Source organism: Eulemur rufifrons, chromosome 14, assembly GCF_041146395.1.
Source record: "Eulemur rufifrons isolate Redbay chromosome 14, OSU_ERuf_1, whole genome shotgun sequence".
Taxonomy (NCBI): Eukaryota; Metazoa; Chordata; class Mammalia; order Primates; family Lemuridae; genus Eulemur; species Eulemur rufifrons.
In genome coordinates, this window is record NC_090996.1 from 15,487,740 (window position 1) to 15,505,918 (window position 18,179).

Below are 18,179 nucleotides of genomic sequence, written 5' to 3' on the forward strand. Positions count from 1 at the left end.
AAAGGTGATGGAAGTGACACTGTGCCAGTTCTGAGCTTAGGCCTCGCAGACCATGCACACTTCTGCCTGCTCCCTTTTGTACACCTTTCTGCTAGAGCGTGAGAGCAAGCCCGGGCTTGTCTGCCAGAAGGTGGGAGAACATGTGGAGCCTGGGTCACCCTAGCTGAGGCCACCCTAGACCTGCCAGTTCCCAGCCAAGCTGACCATGGATGCATGAGTGAGCCCAGCCAGGGCAGCAGTGCTACCTGGCTGGCCCATAGACCCTCAGAAATAAGAAAGTGTTGCAAAGTAATCTGTTTGGGGTTATTTGTTACACAGTACTAGCTGACCAACACACCCTCTTTCTAGGGCCCCAGCCAGCAGCCACCCAACCTCATACAGTAGGCACATGCTGGATGCCTTGAAAGTCCCCCAGGGGTGCTGAGAACCAGGCCGGGGGGTGGGGGTGGGGCAGGGGAGAGCTTGTGGGAGGGGGTTTCCCACTTCAAGTCTTTGGCAGGAGCTACTAAAGCAGAAACACAAGTCTTCACTGCCTCAGTTTCCCCATCTGTGAAATGGGCCCATAGGCCTGCGCACCCCCCCTCCCCCCGCCCCCGGGCCAACTGGTGCGTGTCAGCTGTGCATAGCCCTGCGCTGGAGCCCAGGAGTAGAGGTGCAGGTGTAAGGCCCTGTAAGGCTCTGACAGGCACTGTACGCCCATGAACCGCACCTGTCACCTAATTAGATTCAATCTAGGGCTTTATTTGGTGTCCTCTCCTGTGCTTCCTGCTGCATCTCCTACCTGTATGTTTCTGCACTCTAAGAACACAGGTTTCCGAGCCCTCCCCTGGCTTCTTTGGTGTTCAAAGTCACTGTTGCGCTTGACACCTAATGGGGAACCAGAAAACACGGCTGAGTTGTGGCAGGCCCCGTGAACTCCGCCCCCGAGGGCCCAGAGGAGTGGCACTCCCCCACTGCCCGCCCCGCTCACTCCCTCGCGCCAGGCGCCCCCTCGGCGTGGGCTCCACACACCATCTCCTCCCACTGAGCAGGTGCTTCTCTCGGCTGGCACCTTCTCATCCTTTAGGGCTTGGCCTAAAAGTCCCCTCAGTCTTCCACGGCCCCGTCTCCCTCCCTGCAAAGGAAACCCCCGCCAAGATTCTTGCTCCCGGACATTTTATTTAACAGCTCTCATCAGCACCTGCAATATCACGTGATGACACGCACCTGCTTGCCTGTTCATCCCTCTCCTGCCCTGCCTGGTGAGTCCCGTGATGACGAGCACCAGCCACCGGGTGGCGCTGTCTCCCCAGCCCAGTAAGGGCGCCACGCAGAGCCCACCAGGTGCTGGTTGTTGAATGACTAACAGACTGCGGGGAAATCTGCCTCACCAGGGAGGCCCCCAGAGCAGACTGGGGAGGGCTGTGGCTCCTGAGGGAGGGGCACTGTCTACATTTGGCACCCCTGGCTGGTGACAGCCCTGCTCTGCGTGCTGCAAAGCCTGCGCCGGGAGGGCCTCCACCAGCTCAGGGCATCCCCTGCCGCTCCTGGCTTCTCCTGGTTTCTGTCCCCAAGTCACATCTGTGACAAGTAAGGCAGCACATCTGCCAGGAGGGCTTTGGTGCTGCTGCCCACGGCTCAGCTCCTCCTCGGGCCACGCTGGAGGCCCATGCACGGTCGGAGTGCTCACCCGAAGACGCAGACCGGGCTGTCCAGGGAGGCTGGGGAAGCTGGTGGCCGCTGGGTGGCAGACATGCCAGGTGCCCAAACCCCAGCTGGCAAGACCCACGGCACAGAGGGCAGGTCCAAAGGGTCTCCCAGACACCCCCATGCTCCATTTTTCCACAGCATAATTGGAGCCCACGAGGCAGGCACGGAGTCCAGGGCTCCTCACCGTGGGCGGGGGGCAGTATGTTGCTGGGCAACACACAGGGAACCTTAGGGTGCCCGGATGCCCTGGGGGACAAACCGCACACACTCCCCATTTACAGATGAGGAGACAGTGAGGAGAGGGGGCTCGTCCAAGTTCACACAGCCCGGAAACGGCAGAGCTGGGCTCATACCTGTTTGCTCCAGTGGCACTTGCCTGGCCTCTGCCCCTCCTGACATTACCCCGGTTGGCTCCTTACCTGTCCACTGAGATGTGGACTTCAAACCGCTACAACTTCTGGGTAGTCCTGGAGGTCAAAGCCTGGGCTGGGATGGGCTGACACCTGGGGGTCAGATATTCTCCAGCCTGTGCCACCTGCTCTCTGACCCCAGGCGTCACAGGGCACCTTGGCATTGTGCGTGCGGAGAGTCTCCCACCCCCTTCTCCAAGCCCCCAACAAAGTGCTGACTCAGAGCCATTGTCAAATGCCAGCTTTTTTTAAAATTTTTGAATTGACAAATAAAGATGGATTGTATTCAAGATGGATTGTATCCTGATGATTTGACATATATACATATGTTGTGTAACGATTACCACAATCAAATTAACACACCCATCACCACCCTGATCACATTGTACATCAGGGCCCCAGAATTTGATCATCGAACTGAACCTTTGTACCCTTGACCCAAATCCCATCCCCCAACCCCAGCCCCTGGCAACCACTGCTCTAGTCTCTGCTGCTGAGCTTGACGTCTTTCGCTCCCACACGTTAAGTGAGAGCGAGAGCCTGTAGCATGTGTCTTTCTGTGCCTGGCTGAGGTCACTTAGCGTGATGTTCTCCAGGTTCATCTGTGTTGTTACAAATGGCCAGATTTCCTTCTTTTTATGGCTGAATAATATTCCACCATATATAAGCACAATTTCCTTATCCATTCCTCGATGGGCACTTGGGTTGTTGTGAACGGTGCAATAACATGGGAGTGCAGAAGTCGCTTGAACACACTGATTTCATTTCCTTTGGATAAATACCCGGAAGTGGGTCACATGGTAGTTCCATTTTTAACTTTTTGAGGAACGTCCATACTATTTTCCATAGTGGCCATGCCGACGTACATTCCCACCAACAGCATACAAAGGTTCCTTTTTCTCCACATCCTCGCCAACACTTCTCTCTTGTCTTTTGACAGTAGCCATCCTAACAGCTGTGAGGTTATAGCTCGTGGTGGTTTTAATTTGCACGTCCTTGATAATTACTGATGTTGAGCACCTTTTCATATACCTGTTGACCGTTTATGTCTTCTTTGAGAAAATGTCTATCCAGGTCCTCTGCCCATTTTTAAGTTATTTGGTTTTTTGCTATTGAGTTGTGTGAGTCCCACATATTTTGGATACTAACCATCATGAGATATACGGTTTGCACATAAGTTCTCCACTTCCATAGGTTGCATTATTTCCGTAGTTGTACAGAGGCTTTTAGTTGGATGTAGTCCCATTTGATTTTTTTTGTTTTTTGCTTTTGTTCCCTGTTATGCTTTTGGTGTCATATCCAAAAAAATCACTGCCAAGACTAATATCAAGGAGCTTCTCCCCTGCGTTCTCTTCAAGGAGTTTTACAGTTCCAAACTCACTTTACAGGGCCAGCACTGCCCTCACACTGAAACCGGATAGAGACACGACAAAAAAAGAAAATTGCAGGCTGGTATCCCTGATAAACATAGGCACAAAAATCTTCAATAAAATACTAGCAAACTGAACTCAACAGCATGTTAAAAGGATCATACACCACAAACGAGTGGGATTTATCCCTGGGATGCAAGGATGGTTCAACATATGCAAATCAATAAATGTGATTAAACCACATTAACAGAAATGAAGGATAAAAGTCAGCTCAATAATGCAGAAAAAGCATTGGACAAAATTCAACACCCTTTCACGATAAAAACACTCAACAACATAGGTCCAGAAGGAATGTACTGCAACAAAGGCCATACGCAGCAAGGGCACAGCCAACAGCATACTGAATGGGGAAAAGCTGAGAGCCATTCCTCTAAGATCAGGATCAGGACAAGGACGCCCACTCTCACTACTGCTATTCAACACAGTAGGTCCCAGCCAGAGCAATAAGGCAAGAAAATTAAATAAAAGACACCCAAATCCAAAGACACCCAAATCTGCATTCTTTTTGCAGATGACATGATTTTATATATGGAAAGACTCCACCAAAACAAAAACAAAAACAAAAACTTGTTAGAATAAACGGATTCAGTGAAGTTGCAGGATACAAAATCAACACACAAAAGTCAGCTGCCTTTCTGTACACTAACAACGAACTATCTGAAAATTAAGAACAAGATCCCATTTATAATAGCATCGTAAATAAAATACCTAGGAATGAATTTAACCAAAGAGGTGAAAGATATGTACGTAGAAACTATAAGATATTGATGAAAGAAACCGCAGAGGACACAAATAAATAAAAAGATATCCTGTGTTCAGAGATCAGAAGAATTAGTAATTTTTAAATGTCCCAAAATGATCTATACACTTGATGGAATTCCTATCAAAATCCCAAAGGCATTTCTCCCAGAAGCAGAGAAACAATCCTAAAAACCATACAGAACTGCAGAAGGCCCGAAAAGCCAAAGCAATTCTGAAAAACAACGCAGTGGGAGGCATCATGCTACCTAACCTCAAAACACACGACAAAGCCACGGTAGCCAAACAGCACGGCACCAGCACAAAAACAGACATGCAGGCCAGTGGGACAGAAGAGAGAGCCCAGAAATAAACCCTCACATGTGTGGTGAACGAGTCTTTGACTAGGGCGCCAAGGATACACGATGGGGAAAGGGCGGTCTTTCAATAAATGTTAGAGAACTGCACATCCACATGCAAAAGAACGACACTGGACCCGTGTCTTCTACCACATACAAAAATCAACTCCAAATGGATTAAAGACTTCATTGCCATTTATTTTGAGTAGAAAATAAGCCACTTCTTTAATAATACATCAAAACATGGAATTTTTTTTAAAATCTTGTTTCTCTCCCAGTCCTGGCTTCCCTGGAGGGTCCCTCGCGCAGCCAGGCTGGGCTGGAGCTGTCGGGAAGGCCGCGGCCCAAGGAAGGGCGAGGCGCAGCCTCCCCCAGTGCAAGTCTCAGGCTGGGTGGCCTCAGTAGCAGTCGGCCTGGTTCTCCTGCAGGACGCCCACTGTGGCCAGCATGTCCCGCAGGAGGGACTGGGGGCTCTTCTCCACGTGGTCGCTACCCTGGGCCAGTGTGCCCCGGAGGCCCTCTAGGTCTATGGATCTCAGCGCGGCCAGCATGGCCTCAGGCTCCAGGTCCCCCAAGGGCTGGCCCTGCTCACCCGCCTGCCACCTCTGCAGAGCAGCCTCCACAGAAGCTGAGTCTGGGCTGCCCCCTGCCTCCCACAGGCTGCTGTAGGGTGCAGTCTTGTCCCTCAGGAAGAGGAGGAGGTCACAGGACTTCTGGGCCACGGGTCGGTCACAGTCAAACAAGGCACGAAAGGCGAACTCAAAGAGCCGCACCCGGCAGAGAGCCCCCAGCGCCTCAGCGAGGGGGCTGGGCGGGGCTGCCTTGGGCAGGGCCACGGTGTAGGGACAGTGGGGGCCCGGCTGCCCCAGCGTCTGGCCGAGGAACACCAGTGCCAGCTCCAGGCCCTGGGCCCGCACCTCCCAGTCCAGGTCCCGGCTCACCACCTGCAGCACCGTGGCCACAAACCGCTCTGTGTCCCGGACCACGTCGGCGTGGCCGCCCCTCAGCCACTCGGTGAAGACCTGCATGACGGCCCTCCGTGGGAAACCCTCCGAGTCTGCGGAGAGGATGTGCAGGAACTCTGGAAGCAGGCTCTGGGGACGGAGAGAGGGTGCGGAAGGTCGCTGGGGCTGGGGAGGGCAGGGCTGGCATGACAGGACTTTGGGTGCAGCAGGGGACTGGCCCCCCATGCACAGTCTAGGACCACACACTGCTCTGGCTCCTTCAAGCGCCGTGCCATGCCCAGGAGCTGCCCTCCAACCTGCGTGTGCTCGCTGTGCAACCCGGGTGACCACAACTAAGTGGCAGGGGTGCCGGGGAGACTAAAGCCGGAGGACACAGACGCCCACCCAGCACAGCACCTGGCTCCTTGCTGGTCACTCCTGCGGCACTACCCACAGCAGCAGCCGCCCACAGGCTGGAAGGAAGGCCGGCGTGCCCCCGCCCCTGGCAGCCATGTCACTGCAAACAGCTTCCCACTGCCTCCTACCTGCTGGGCCTCTGGGTGCTCGGGGCTGGTGGGGGCGGCGTGCAAGCCCCGGCTAGAGAGCTCCCCCATGGCAGTCACTGCACTGGCACGGACGTAACTCTCAGGATCTTGCAGAAGCTGCCGGGTGAGCTCGGGCACCTCTGATTCGAGGAGCACATGTCTGAAGTCCGCCTGCCCTGGGGGTCAAAACGGCCACGCACAGCTGTGACTGCGCTGAGCCCCACAGCCTCCTCCCAGAGCTCCCAGAGCCAGCGAGAGCCCTCCCTCCGCCAGGCACTCACCTCCCCAGTGCCTGCTCAGATGGGTCAGGAACTCCAGCGCCGAGTCCCTCACCTCCCAGCAGGGGCTGCACAAGCGTTTCTGCAGCACAGGGAACAGCTCTGTGGTGGAGGGGCGGGAAGGGTGAGTCAGAGCGACCTCAGGTCACAATGCTGCTCACCCTGCCCGCCCATCCCCCAGCAGCCTCCACCCCTGCAAGGAGCCGGGGTTACCTGGAAGGAACAGCGCTGTGTGGGGGCCAAGACCAGAGCAGCCGGGTGTCCTGGCTGAGCTCAGAAGCCACCTGAGGGTGGCCTGGAAGGCCTTCTTCAGAACCTGGGCAGGCGAGGCCATAGGGCTATGAGAGGAGAAGGGGCAGCTGTCCACCTGCCTCCCCCAGCCGTCACCTGCCCTGCCCTGGGGGACAGGAGTGTAGGGAGATGGGAACACGGGGCTTCCTTCTCATCAGGCAGCCGCATACACAAGTGGCAAAACTAGCTTCCCAGACCACTCGAGAGGGAGGGGCCCCCATCTCTGGGGTACCAAGATTTCTGCCTCAAAACGCAACAAATCATCCAGGGCACCTTTATCCTTAAAACCCCAAGAAGCCTCCGGGCCCTTCCTCCAAATCCGCGCACTGTCCACGCAGCAGCGCGCACCACTAGGTCCGTACCCAACTGAGGGGCTGTGGACAGGCACACACACAGCTGACATTTGTAAGAACGCGGACCCCAAGCACAGCCCGTCCCGGCTCCAAGCCACTTCTCATGTCAAGAATTCCCCGCGGGGAGGCTGGACCGTTCCCCTCTCATCACAGCCCAGCGAGGCCCCTCACACTCACGTCCGCGGACGCCAGGGCCTGGGTCCCAACCGCCGCAGCCACCCGCCCCTGAAGCCCGCTCTGAGCAGCAACTCCAGGGCCCGTTTGAAGGTCCCCTTCCTAGAAGCTTGTGTGGGGGTGGGGGCGGTCCCACCACCTCTGACTCCCTCCCCTCCTCGCACCCTGTCCCTGTCCCTGTCCCTGTACCGTGGGGCTGGAGTCAGGGCGCTCCAGGCACTCCAGGAGGACGGCAAACACGTGCGTCACCTGCTCCTGGGGGCCTGAGAGAGACGTGAATGGATCAACCAGCTGACTCCTGCCCAGAACCCCCCCCTCCCCCGGCGCAGTGGGGAACACGTTCGTCCCAGCCCAGGAAAGCAGGTCAAGGCCCTGCAGCCAGCTAGGTCCCCCCACGTCCCAAAGCAGAAACGCAGAAGAACCACGGTTCCGTATAGCAGGGCCTGGGGCTCACCCAGCACCAAAATCAGATAAACACACTCACCCGTCCCCTGAGACAGTGTCCCCAAGAAATCGAGGGCCGCCCGCTGGACGCGGACGCAGCCCACCAGGGTCCCACAGAGGCGGCCCCCCATGCTGGAGGCGGGCGCTGCTGAGCCGTCACAGAGACACAGTATTGTCACCACAGCCCTGAGCAGGGGCGCCTGGGGCCAGGGCGAGGGGCGCTGGGGCTGAGAGGAGGGAGGGAGGGTCAGTGAGGCCACAGTCCCGGCCTGTCTGGACAAGGGACAGCCGGGGCCACACCCACCAGTGGCTGCAGCTCCTCCAGGTGGGCCAGGGTCCTGCACAGGAGGCCCGCGCAGGACGACTTGGAGGACAGGAGAGCGTCCAGCACCGCGGAGTCCTCCGAGGTCCCATCCAGCAAGCCTGGAGGCCAAGCCAGGAGCAGCTTCCTTAGGGTGGGCACCTCCGCCTTGCCAGTGGTCCCTGCCCACGGTCACTGCCCCCAGTGCAGAGCAGTGGCTCACCTGGGGGGACGGCCCACCCTGGCCACCCTCGCTCTTAGAGGGAGGCCTGGTGCTATCTAAGGCCTGGGTGGTGGGCTGGGTCCCCCCACCTTCCTTTCCCTGGCCCCCAGGATCCACCCAGGAGCTCAGGTTCCATCCTCCGCCTAGCCCCGTTTCCAAGCCGGGTACCTGGGAGCCCAGGGCCTTGAGCAGTGGCCTTCAGGACACAGGCCAGGGGCTGGAGGAGGACCCCAAAGGCCTGGGTCCTCAGTGCCTGTGGGCTGGGGAGGAAACAGCGTAAGGTGAGCCACTGTGCTCCTGGCGTCCCGGCACGTCTGGGGCAGGTTGGCCAAAGCAAGGTATCGGGACGCCCCTTTGAGAAACAGCTTGTGTGCAGGCCACTGGCCAGGGGACCCCACGGGATGGGCGTGGGGGGACCAAGGCCTGCAGCGCCCAGTCCTGGCATCCTTGGGAGGAGCTACTAAAGGAGCCTCGGAGGCCACTGCCACTCAGTCAAGATGACGTCCCTCTCTCCATTCTGTGGGCAGGACCCGCCCTCATGCTGGGCCCTGGTCCTCTATACCCTGTCCTCCCTCGGTCCACTCTCTCCCAAGCAGAGTGGGGCTCACGCTACACTCCCCGCCCCTCGGGGACCCTGGCAGGCCCCGCCTGTGACTCCAGGCTGTACGGCTCTGTGGCCCCCAGACCCACTGCGTGGTGGGCACACTGGGAGCTCCAGAGCCACCCACTGAGGCAGCTGGGGAGGGTCAGAGGGCAGCAGAGCCCTGTGTGTTTCATCTCTGGGGATCCTGCAGAGCTTTTGTTTGAAATAATTCTTCTGTCACTGAGAAGTGCAGAAGCCACCAGCCTACATCCAGCCCGCATTGCTGCCTGGTCACCCCAAGTGGCTGCCTCTGGCCGCTGGTGTTGGGGGCTTCCCCACAGCTCCCGGCCAGGAGGGCTGCACTCTTGACCTCTCTGCCTCCCCTGCTCCCTGTACCCCCCGGCACAGAACCCCCCGGTTCATACCAGAGCTGTAGCTTCAGGACGCCCAGTGCCAGGGGCCCTGCCTGGGGAGGGCCCAGGCGGCTCAGGGCCTGAGCTGCCGTCTCCCATGGGCCACGGTCTGAAGAGCCGAGCACAGGAGAACTGCGGAGGACCCCAGAGAGAGAAAATCATTCCTCCGCCCTCCAAAGCCCACTCGGGGCCTAGCTGGGACTGCCTTGGCCCCCAGGGCTGGAGCGCCAGCCCAAGACAGAGGCTGTCCCCAGTGTCCCCTCACTGAAGGCAGCATTCTTTGGGGGGCGGGTAGGGGTGCGATCTCCATCCCTAGGTGCCAGTGAGACCTGCCCAGGTGTCACACCACTCTGGGACATCCTGAGGAAAACATGTGCCCACCCCAGGCCCACCAGCTGCGTCCTGAGGACCTGACCGGGCCACGCAGAGAAGCAGGTCCACGAGCGGGTGTGGGGCCAGGACGGGGTCTCTCTCCAGCAGACGGGCCACGAGGGGACTCAGCTGCTCCCAGAGGACTTCTGTCCACGGGCTCTGGCAGCGCCCAAAGGTGGTGGTCAGGGCATTGAGGGCCTGAGTGACCCTTGGGGTGTCTGTGGAGCACAAGGACTCTTCGATGTGATCCACAATCTTTTGGGCACACGTGGGCCAGTCATCACCCTGAGGACAGGTGTGTCCCTCAGCCCTGGCTCCCATAGACAGGGCCAGGATGTGCACTAGGAGCTGACCGGCAGCCGAGGCCACAAACAGGCTGGCGTCTCCCTGCAGGGAGAAGACGGTGTCAACGGCACCTGGGCAGGGAACAGGGAAGGAGATGAGAATGCAGTCAGCAGAACAGAGTGAGCGAACCTCACGGTCTTGCACAAAGACCCTGACTGAGGGCACCCACGAGGCCCCCAGACACCCCTGCTCCAAAGCCAGAGGAGACCAGGACAGAAGTTCCCAGGAGACAGACATCTCCTCCCACTGGGGCCTTGGCCCAAGAAGCTCAGGATTCTCCTCAGTTAGTTTCGAGGACTGACTCCCTGACAGCTTGTCTGCAGGTGACTGACGGGGCCACCCCAGCTCCTCGGGCCTGACCTCCGAGCCAGAGAACACCGACACCCCAGCCGGTGCTGCATGTTCACCATGGCAGCCCTGTGACACTCGACACTCTCATGGATGAGACGACCAGGTTCAGCCCTGTGCAGGGACTCCAGGGGTCGTGCAGAGGGGGCAGGGCGGGGTGGGTGCACTCACCATGGTCCGCCAGGAAGTGCAGGGCGCTGGGGTGCTGCGCCAGGGAGCGCAGGCCCTGGATCCAGCCGCTGCGCACGGTGGGGACAGCCCAGACTGCTCGGCCCAGGGGTCCTGCCTCCCCAAAGAGCCCCGGCAGCAACTCTGCCTGCAGGGAAGCAAGGAAGGAGGTGGGAACCCGGTTGGGCCTCCAGGGACTGAGGCAGATCAGAGATGGGCTTTCTACTTCCCAGGGCTGGTCGGGGGGCGCATTCATACCACCTGCCGATACAGAGACAAGAACCCCCGGCAGCTGTGTTCCAGGAGGTGGCAGATGGCCCCCTAGTGCCGGCAGGTGGCAGGAGGGGGGAGCTTTGGGGGAAGAAAGAAGTGATTCCAATAAAGGTCCATCACTCCTGCTACCAGTGGCTTGAGAAATCTTGTCCCCAAAAGGCACCACCAGCTCCACCTTCAAAGGCCCACCCTACTGTGATCTTCAGGGCTCAAGAACCCCTGACGCTTCTCCTGAACTCTGGAGCCTGCATTCTCGGCCCACAGCACCCACCCCCTCTCCCGGGGGTCCACAACCCCCACGTGTGAGACCCAGCGCACCTGTGGGTCAGGCCTGCCCCAGCATCTGCCACCTCCGCACCCATTCTGATGCTTCACGACCCAGCTCCTCTGCGAAGCTGACCCCCGGCCTACAGTGTCTAAGTCCCCACAGGATCCCCACCTGCTACAGACCTTCCTTGACACAATCACACCCATGTGCATAAGAGCCATGTTCCCCACTAGACGTCAACAGGGCAGGCGGAAAACCTCGATTCTGACTTGTTGACTAGAGACCTTTCCCTGGCACTGGGAGTCCCTGAGCCGGGAGTCTCGACTCCAGAAGCTGTGGTCAGGGCCTCTGCCTAGCCCAGCCAGGCCTCTGGCTTCCGTCCAGCTGCTCCCTACCCTCAGGGGACAGGAAACCCTTCACCCAGGGCAGACGCCAGGAGAAGGGCCCTTGGAGACGGAGACGCTGCTTCTAACTCGCTACAGCGGCATGGGGGCCACAGACCCGCCCTCTTGGTGTTTTTCCCTAAATTCGACTCAAGCCCAGTGCCCGGCTCACCACTGTGCAGCCACCTCCGTGCCCAGACCCCACCCACTTCAGGATAGAGGCGCCCACCCCCAGCTGAGGGGGTCTGCTGGCAGTGGGAGCCCCTCCCTCAAAGTTGCAGCCCCTCCCCTGCCTCCAGCGACCGTGGGCATGTCCTGCGCCCAGACACGGGCCCCTGCGTGGTGAAGGGGTGGGCGGAAAGGGAGCACTGGCACAGAGGAGAGCAGCCTTTGGCCCTGCCACGGCCTGTGTCCCTCGTCCCTGCACACAGGGGACCAGCTCCCAGAGAAAGGAGGTGGGCGACGGCCGTTCAAGCCTTCGAAGCCACAGCCGGCCTTGGGAAGGAGCCAGAATAGGCAGGGGACGGAGAAGCACCAGGAAGTACCCAGGGGATGGCTGAGGCTGGGAAATGCCAGTTACTTGTGACTGAAAATTCCCTTTCAGACAAACAAGTTGTGTAACAGGTCACCAGACAGCTGGACTATCCAGGATCTAGCGTGAGCCCCACCAGTTCTGTGGGACTCTTGCATCGCACCTCCGTTGTTTCCTTATCCAGAAAATGGAGATAACGACTTCTGACCTGCCTCTCGGCCAGGCCTCCTGAGATAACACGAAAGTGGTGTTCCAAACTCTAAAGTGCTTTCTAAACCGCCAAGCCCATGCGAACAGATGCGTGATTACAGGTGAGGGCAGGAAGCACAAAGCCAGGCCCTAGGACACGCTGCATTGTACAGAGGTGCCCTAGGATGTCTCGTGAGGTCCATCCCACAGCAAGATGGTGCTTGGCTGGGCTCCCAGGGAGTCAGCAGTTGCTGAACCGGGTGGCTCCTTCCCAAGGCCGGCTGCGGCTTCGAGGTTTGAATGGCCGTCACCCGCCTCCTTTCTCTGGAAGGTGGTCCCCTATGTGCAGGGACACGGGACACAGGCTGTGGCAGGGCCAAAGGCTGCCCACCTATCAGTGGGACACTGGGTGGGAGGACCCCAGCTCACCTGAAGGTACTGGAAGCAGTCTTCCTGCGCTGCAAATATCCCTGCGAGGCGGAGTGAGAAGGAGAGGACCCCGGCGCTCACGTCCTGCAGTTTCGGCACGTGGGACAGCAGCTCCACCAAGCAGGGGTTCTCCTGGAGCAGCAGGAGACTGGACTCTGCAGAGAAGGGCCCCGCCGGGAGAACGGTCACCAGGGACACAGCACTACGCATCCCCCTAGCGAACCCTCTTCTCTTGGCAAGTCCCAGACCCATTTCTCTTAAGGCGTTAGATTTACAGTCCAACGGGAAAACACATTTACAATAAATAGAACAAAGGACTCATAGCTTTAAATCAATACAGGGGGAAACTAGAAGGCCCACACCTCGACAGCAGGTAAACGACAGATGAGAAATGCAAATGGCCAACAACTCTGAAAAAATGCCTGTCTCACTGATTATGAAAAAGAAATGCAAATTAAACCAAAAGACCAGTTTTACCTCTCAAATGGATACTTTTATACTTTTTCTCAGAGAGTGCTCCATGCAAGGAAATGCAGTGAATGGGCTTCTTTTCCAGACCTGGCATCCTGAATTTCTACCTATACTCAGCCAGGCTATTGTTCAAAAGTACCGATGGGGGAAAAAGACATGTTGAGGCAAAGGCTGGGAGAATTTCCCAGAGAGAGGCCTTGTGGAAAGAGCTACTACAGGACACGGTTCAGAAAGAAGGAAAGTGAGCACAGTGAGAAGGTGCCCGGGGCAAGGGCCCAATCAGCACGTGGGTGGATCTAAATAAGCACTGTGTTCAAAAGCTAAAAATAAATCATCGCCGCAGGGTTTTGAAACAAGATAGAATTAAAAATACTAAACAACAATAATATGGAATGTTGTTGTGGTGGCCTGAATTTAAGGTGCTCTGAGATCCTTAAGTTGTGTGGATAGAGCGCAAAGATTCTTTTTTTTTTTTTTTTTGAGACAGAGTCTCGCTTTGTTGCCCAGGCTAGAGTGAGTGCCGTGGTGTCAGCCTAGCTCACAGCAACCTCAAACTCCTGGACTTAAGCGATCCTACTGCCTCAGCCTCCCGAGTAGCTGGGACTACAGGCATGTGCCACCATGCCCGGCTAATTTTTTTCTATATATATTTTAATTGGCCAGATAATTTCTTTCTATTTTTTAGTAGAGACGGGAGTCTGGCTCTTGCTCAGGCTGGTCTCGAACTCCTGACCTTGAGCAATCCACCCGCCTCGGCCTCCCAGAGTGCTAGGATTACAGGCGTGAGCCACCGCGACCGGCCTGAGCGCAAAGATTCTAATTAACTTCAGACTAAAAAAAAAAATCCAGTTTGCATCTTAAAAATGTAAGGGCAGGGCCGGGCACGGTGGCTCACGCCTGTAATCCTAGCACTCTGGGAGGCCGAGGCGGGTGGATTGCTTGAGGTCAGGAGTTCGAGACCAGCCTGAGCAAGAGCGAGGCCCCATGTCTACTAAAAATAGAAAGAAATTATCTAAACTAAAAATATATATAGAAAAATTAGCCGGGCATGGTGGCGCATGCCAGTAGTCCCAGCTACTCGGGAGGCTGAGGCAGGAGGATTGCTCGAGCCCAGGAGTTTGAGGTTGCTGTGAGCTAGGCTGATGCCACGGCACTCACTCTAGTCCGGGCAACAAAGCGAGACTCTGTCTCAAAAAAAAAAAAATGTAAGGGTAGCCACTAAAGAACATAAATGGCCGGGCGCAGTGGCTCACGCCTATAATCCTAGCACTCTGGGAGGCCGAGGCGGGTGGATTGCTTGAGGTCAGGAGTTCGAGACCAGCCTGAGCAAGAGCGAGGCCCCATCTCTACTAAAAATAGAAAGAAATTATCTAAACTAAAAATATATATAGAAAAATTAGCCAGGCATGGTGGCGCATGCCAGTAGTCCTAGCTACTCGGGAGGCTGAGGCAGGAAGATTGCTTAAGCCCAGGAGTTTAAAGCTGCTGTGAGCTAGGCTGATGCCAGGGCACTCACTCTAGCCTGGGCAACAAAGCGAGAATCTGTCTCAAAAAAAAAAAAAAAAAAAAAAAAAAAAAAAGAACATAAATGGAATGCACAACTTCAAAACCAGAAAAAAGAAGATTTTTTTTTTTTAAAAAAGCTTTATCAGCCCAATGGAACAAAATAACACATGGGAAATATACAAATGCAATAGAATATGGTGAGAGCAAGCTCAAATCTGACAGTAACCTCAACAAGTGAAAGAGATCAAACTTATCTGTGAACACAAAGAGTTGCTCAGGTTAAATTAAACACTAAAAGTGAGCAATGTATTGTTTCTAAGATGCACTACAGCATGACAACCAGAAAGGCTGGGAGTAGGGAGGACAAGATACAGCAGGCAAATTCTAATTTTAAAAAAGCTACTGTAGCAACAGTAATATTAGACAAAAGGGACTGAAAGGCAAAAAGCATGATTAGTGCAAAAAAAAAGTTGTTGTTCACTGATCAAAGAGACAAATTCTAGGAAGACATAACAGCCCTAAGTCTGGGTGAACCTAACCTAACCTCAAAATATGTAAAGCAAAAAAAGACAGCATTTCAAAGAAAAATTGTTGAATCCACAATCTTATTGTACAATTTTTACACATCTCTCAGAAACAATTAAGCAAACAAATTAGCAAGAGCATAGCAGGTTTGAACAATGTAAGCTTGAACTAGGGAACAAGTATGGAAACTATTAATATATAATTTCCATCACATAGAACACAGAAGAAATACGTAGAGGCTGGGAGGAAGGAGGAAATAGGGATTGGCTGCTAATAGGTACACAGTTTCTTCTGGGGAGACAAAAACATTCCAAAATTAGATTGTGCTGATGGTTGTACAACCCTATAAATTTACTAAAAATCACTGAACTGGCACACTTTAAATGGGTGAATTGCATCGTATGTAAATTGTATCTCAATAAAGTTGTTTAAAAATACTTTTTAAAGTTTGACCACACACTAGGCCACCACTGAAGACTTGCAAATACCAAAAAAATCAATATCATATAGTGAAATCTATAGAACACTTGTAAAAATGGCCCATGTACTATGCCTCACTAAGAGCCTCAACAGCTACAAAAGAACCAAAACACAGATTGTATTTCCTAACTTCAATGAAATAAATTAAAAATCAATAATAAAAAGACTGAAAAAACTCCTATTTTGAAACTAAAGGACACTCTTTTAAATAACTGGGTGAAGAAAAAAAACTCATAATGAAAAGCATTTAGAACTAAATTACAACAGAAGTATTGCATAGTAAAACTTGTAGGATGCAGCTAAAGTCATACTTTCAGAGAAGTGTGTAGTCTTACTTATAATATACTAATATTAGAAAACAAGAAAGAGATATTCAACTCAAAAGAGTGACAGAACAGAGTAAACTAAAGGAAGAGAGTAATGCACAACAGAAATTAATGACGTGGAATCTATCCTAAGGCAATTATCAGCCATGAGAGCAAATATTTACAGATAAGAATATATACAAGAAAAGCCATTATGACACTATTTATAATAATGAAAATTTAGAAACATAAACATCTAACAATAGCAGAGTGACTAAATCAATTATGGTCCATTCATACAGTGACTAATGTAGTCAATAAAATGAAGGTGTTGCATGGAAAAGACACTCACTCTAATGGCAAGAGAGAAAACGCAAGACACCAAAGTTGTATTTACAGTATGACCTCAGTCTTATCAGGAAAATATAGCTTCATGATGTGTTATGAAAAAGACTGATGGTTTAATTTTCCTATAAAAAGGTTGATGGTTTAATTTTCTTCTTCATTCCTTTGTGTTGCATAAGTTTTAAAGACTATGGATTACTTTGCATCGTCAGGAAGAAAACAAACCTGGTTTCTTAAACAAATGCACGAGAACAACAAAATAAGTTTGTCCACGCCCTCTGCAACCAACTGGCAAGAACTGAACGACAGGATGCCCGAATCGTGGCTGGAACTGGCTAAGAATTTCAAGCTCAGCTTCAGCTTGCCTTGCCCCCATCAGCCACAGAGAAAATACACAAAAAGAGTTCCTGCCCTTTCTCCAGGACAGGGGAGTCCTAGTGCCTTGTCCCTAGCCGTGCGTGCATCCTCCGGCCTCTGGACAAGCAGTAAATAGTAGCGCCCACCTCCTTACCTGCTTCAGTTACGGTTTTAAACCAGTCCAGCAGCTTCTCCAAACAGGTGTCATCCGCCACCGGCTGCCTGGGGTCTGCCAGGACGGCACAGACAGCCGGGAGGAGCCGGGCACATTCGTGGTCCATGATGAAGCTGGGTCCCTGCACAGGAAATGTGACAGTCAGTCCTCAAGCCGCTCCAGACCCCACGGCCTTATCACGGGCAGAGGTCCGAGCTGCCAGGACGGACGCAAAGCCTGGTCCCCGTGGACGTCGGTGAGGAGGGGGATAGCCCGGTGCTGACCCAGGCTGCAGGCAAGCCAGCGAGGGGCACCTGTGGGCTCTGGGGTCATTCGCGTGCGCAGGGAACGTCTGTTCCCGCACCGGCCCGGGGGCAGGCCGGGCTGCTTCTGTTCCCCCGGGTCAGTGGTGGCTGCACTGGACAACCCTGCAGCCAGCAGAGGCGTGCGGAGGGGAAGGGCCGCGGTTTGCATCTGTGTCCCGCCGGAAGGGGACCGGGGTGGTCGGCGGCTCTGTCCGGACTGGGCCGCCCTTCCCCGCGATTCCGAGTCAGTTTGGGCCGCGCGCGCCGGGCCCCAGGGTCCAGAAGGGGCCCCGGACGTGGCGGCCGCGGTCGGACGGGAACCCAGCACAGCCCTGCCCACGCCCCGTCGCAGGGGCTCAGACTCGTCCCGCGCGCCCCCCTAGCGCCCAGCGCCCCGCCGCGCGCCCCTCACCCGCGCGCGTTCCGTGCGTCCGCCGCAGGCCCCGCCCCGCCGGCGTAGGCTCCTCCCCCGGACTGTGCCACCTGCCGGTCCGGAGGGGAGCGGGCGCCCGACTATCACCCCCACCAGGACGCTCGGTGGTATGTGCCGGAGCATCCAGTGGGCGGAGCGCCCCGGGGGCGGGGGGGGGGGGCGACTATCTGCGAAGGGGCGGTGCTATGTCCTGAGGGGCGGGGCCTCTCTGGGCGGGGCGCCACGCTTCTGGGCAGGCGGGAGGGGGGAAATCGCGTGGCGAACAGGGCGTCCTGGTCTGAGCGCAAGTGTCGTTTGGCATCTGGCTTCAGGGTCTCCAAACGGGCTCTCAAAGCCAGTGGATAAACAGGGGTCCTGGTCCCAGAGCGTTAGTTTTACAGCAAGATTTTGGGGCCAACACCAGATGTATGTTAGGAAATGGCAAGCAGAATTCCTACGGCTGTGAAGATAAAAATGACACTTTGAAAAAACATTGACTTTGATGGGATCACTTTGGACAACCACATTGCCTGACCCCACATTCCCTGAACGACACGGGTGAGAAGGTTTGAAATACATGGTATCTTCCCTGAGCTTGGATTCTGCACTGTAAAGTGAGATGCTAATGGGATACTCACATTCGCTGGATTGGGTAGTTGTGGAGGAAATAAAAGTTACAATAGCCCTGTGCTAAGTGCTTCACTTAATATAAACTCATGAGATTTTACAGTGACTCAAGAACCTCACGAAGAAACGGAGGCAACGAGAGACTAAACCCTAAGGTCTCACAGCTAGTGGGGTGGCACAGCTTGGGTTTGAAACCAGGCAGTCTGGCTC

The 18,179-nt window shown here is 55.1% G+C and overlaps 1 protein-coding gene across 3 annotated transcripts; it reads right to left on the reverse strand.

The window, feature by feature from the left end:
- Nucleotides 1–4,830: 4,830 nt before the first annotated feature.
- On the reverse strand, nt 4,831–17,160 carry BRAT1 (BRCA1 associated ATM activator 1). 3 transcript variants are annotated; one of them, XM_069486632.1, is made up of 14 exons: nt 16,626–17,160; nt 12,483–12,637; nt 11,121–11,123; nt 10,412–10,556; nt 9,591–9,963; nt 9,188–9,307; nt 8,348–8,439; nt 7,960–8,078; nt 7,696–7,882; nt 7,401–7,474; nt 6,607–6,709; nt 6,397–6,495; nt 6,116–6,291; nt 4,831–5,720 (listed from the first exon to the last, which is right to left on the reverse strand). In XM_069486632.1, the coding sequence occupies exons 1-14, from the start codon at nt 16,750–16,752 to the stop codon at nt 5,025–5,027; spliced, it is 2,469 nt and encodes an 822-aa protein (XP_069342733.1). In that variant the 5' UTR covers nt 16,753–17,160; the 3' UTR covers nt 4,831–5,024. The 3 variants fall into 3 exon arrangements, with proteins under 3 accessions (XP_069342733.1, XP_069342732.1, XP_069342734.1); XM_069486631.1 differs by lacking the exon at nt 11,121–11,123; XM_069486633.1 differs by lacking the exons at nt 11,121–11,123; nt 12,483–12,637; nt 16,626–17,160 and having other exon boundaries at nt 9,591–9,934; nt 10,412–10,434.
- Between the last annotated feature and the right edge of the window lie 1,019 nt (nt 17,161–18,179).

What these genes read in the sequence shown, in the direction of transcription:
- BRAT1 (XM_069486632.1), bottom strand. Translation starts at nt 16,752, where the DNA reads ATGGACCACGAATGTGCCCGGCTCCTCCCGGCTGTCTGTGCCGTCCTG. An exon ending in GTCCTGAAGCTACAGCTCTG is followed by an intron (nt 8,440 to 9,187) that starts GTATGAACCGGG and finishes TTTCCTCCCCAG; the next exon opens with CCCACAGGCACTGAGGACCC. An exon ending in GCCCTGACTCCAGCCCCACG is followed by an intron (nt 6,710 to 7,400) that starts GTACAGGGACAG and finishes TCGCCTGCCCAG; the next exon opens with GTTCTGAAGAAGGCCTTCCA.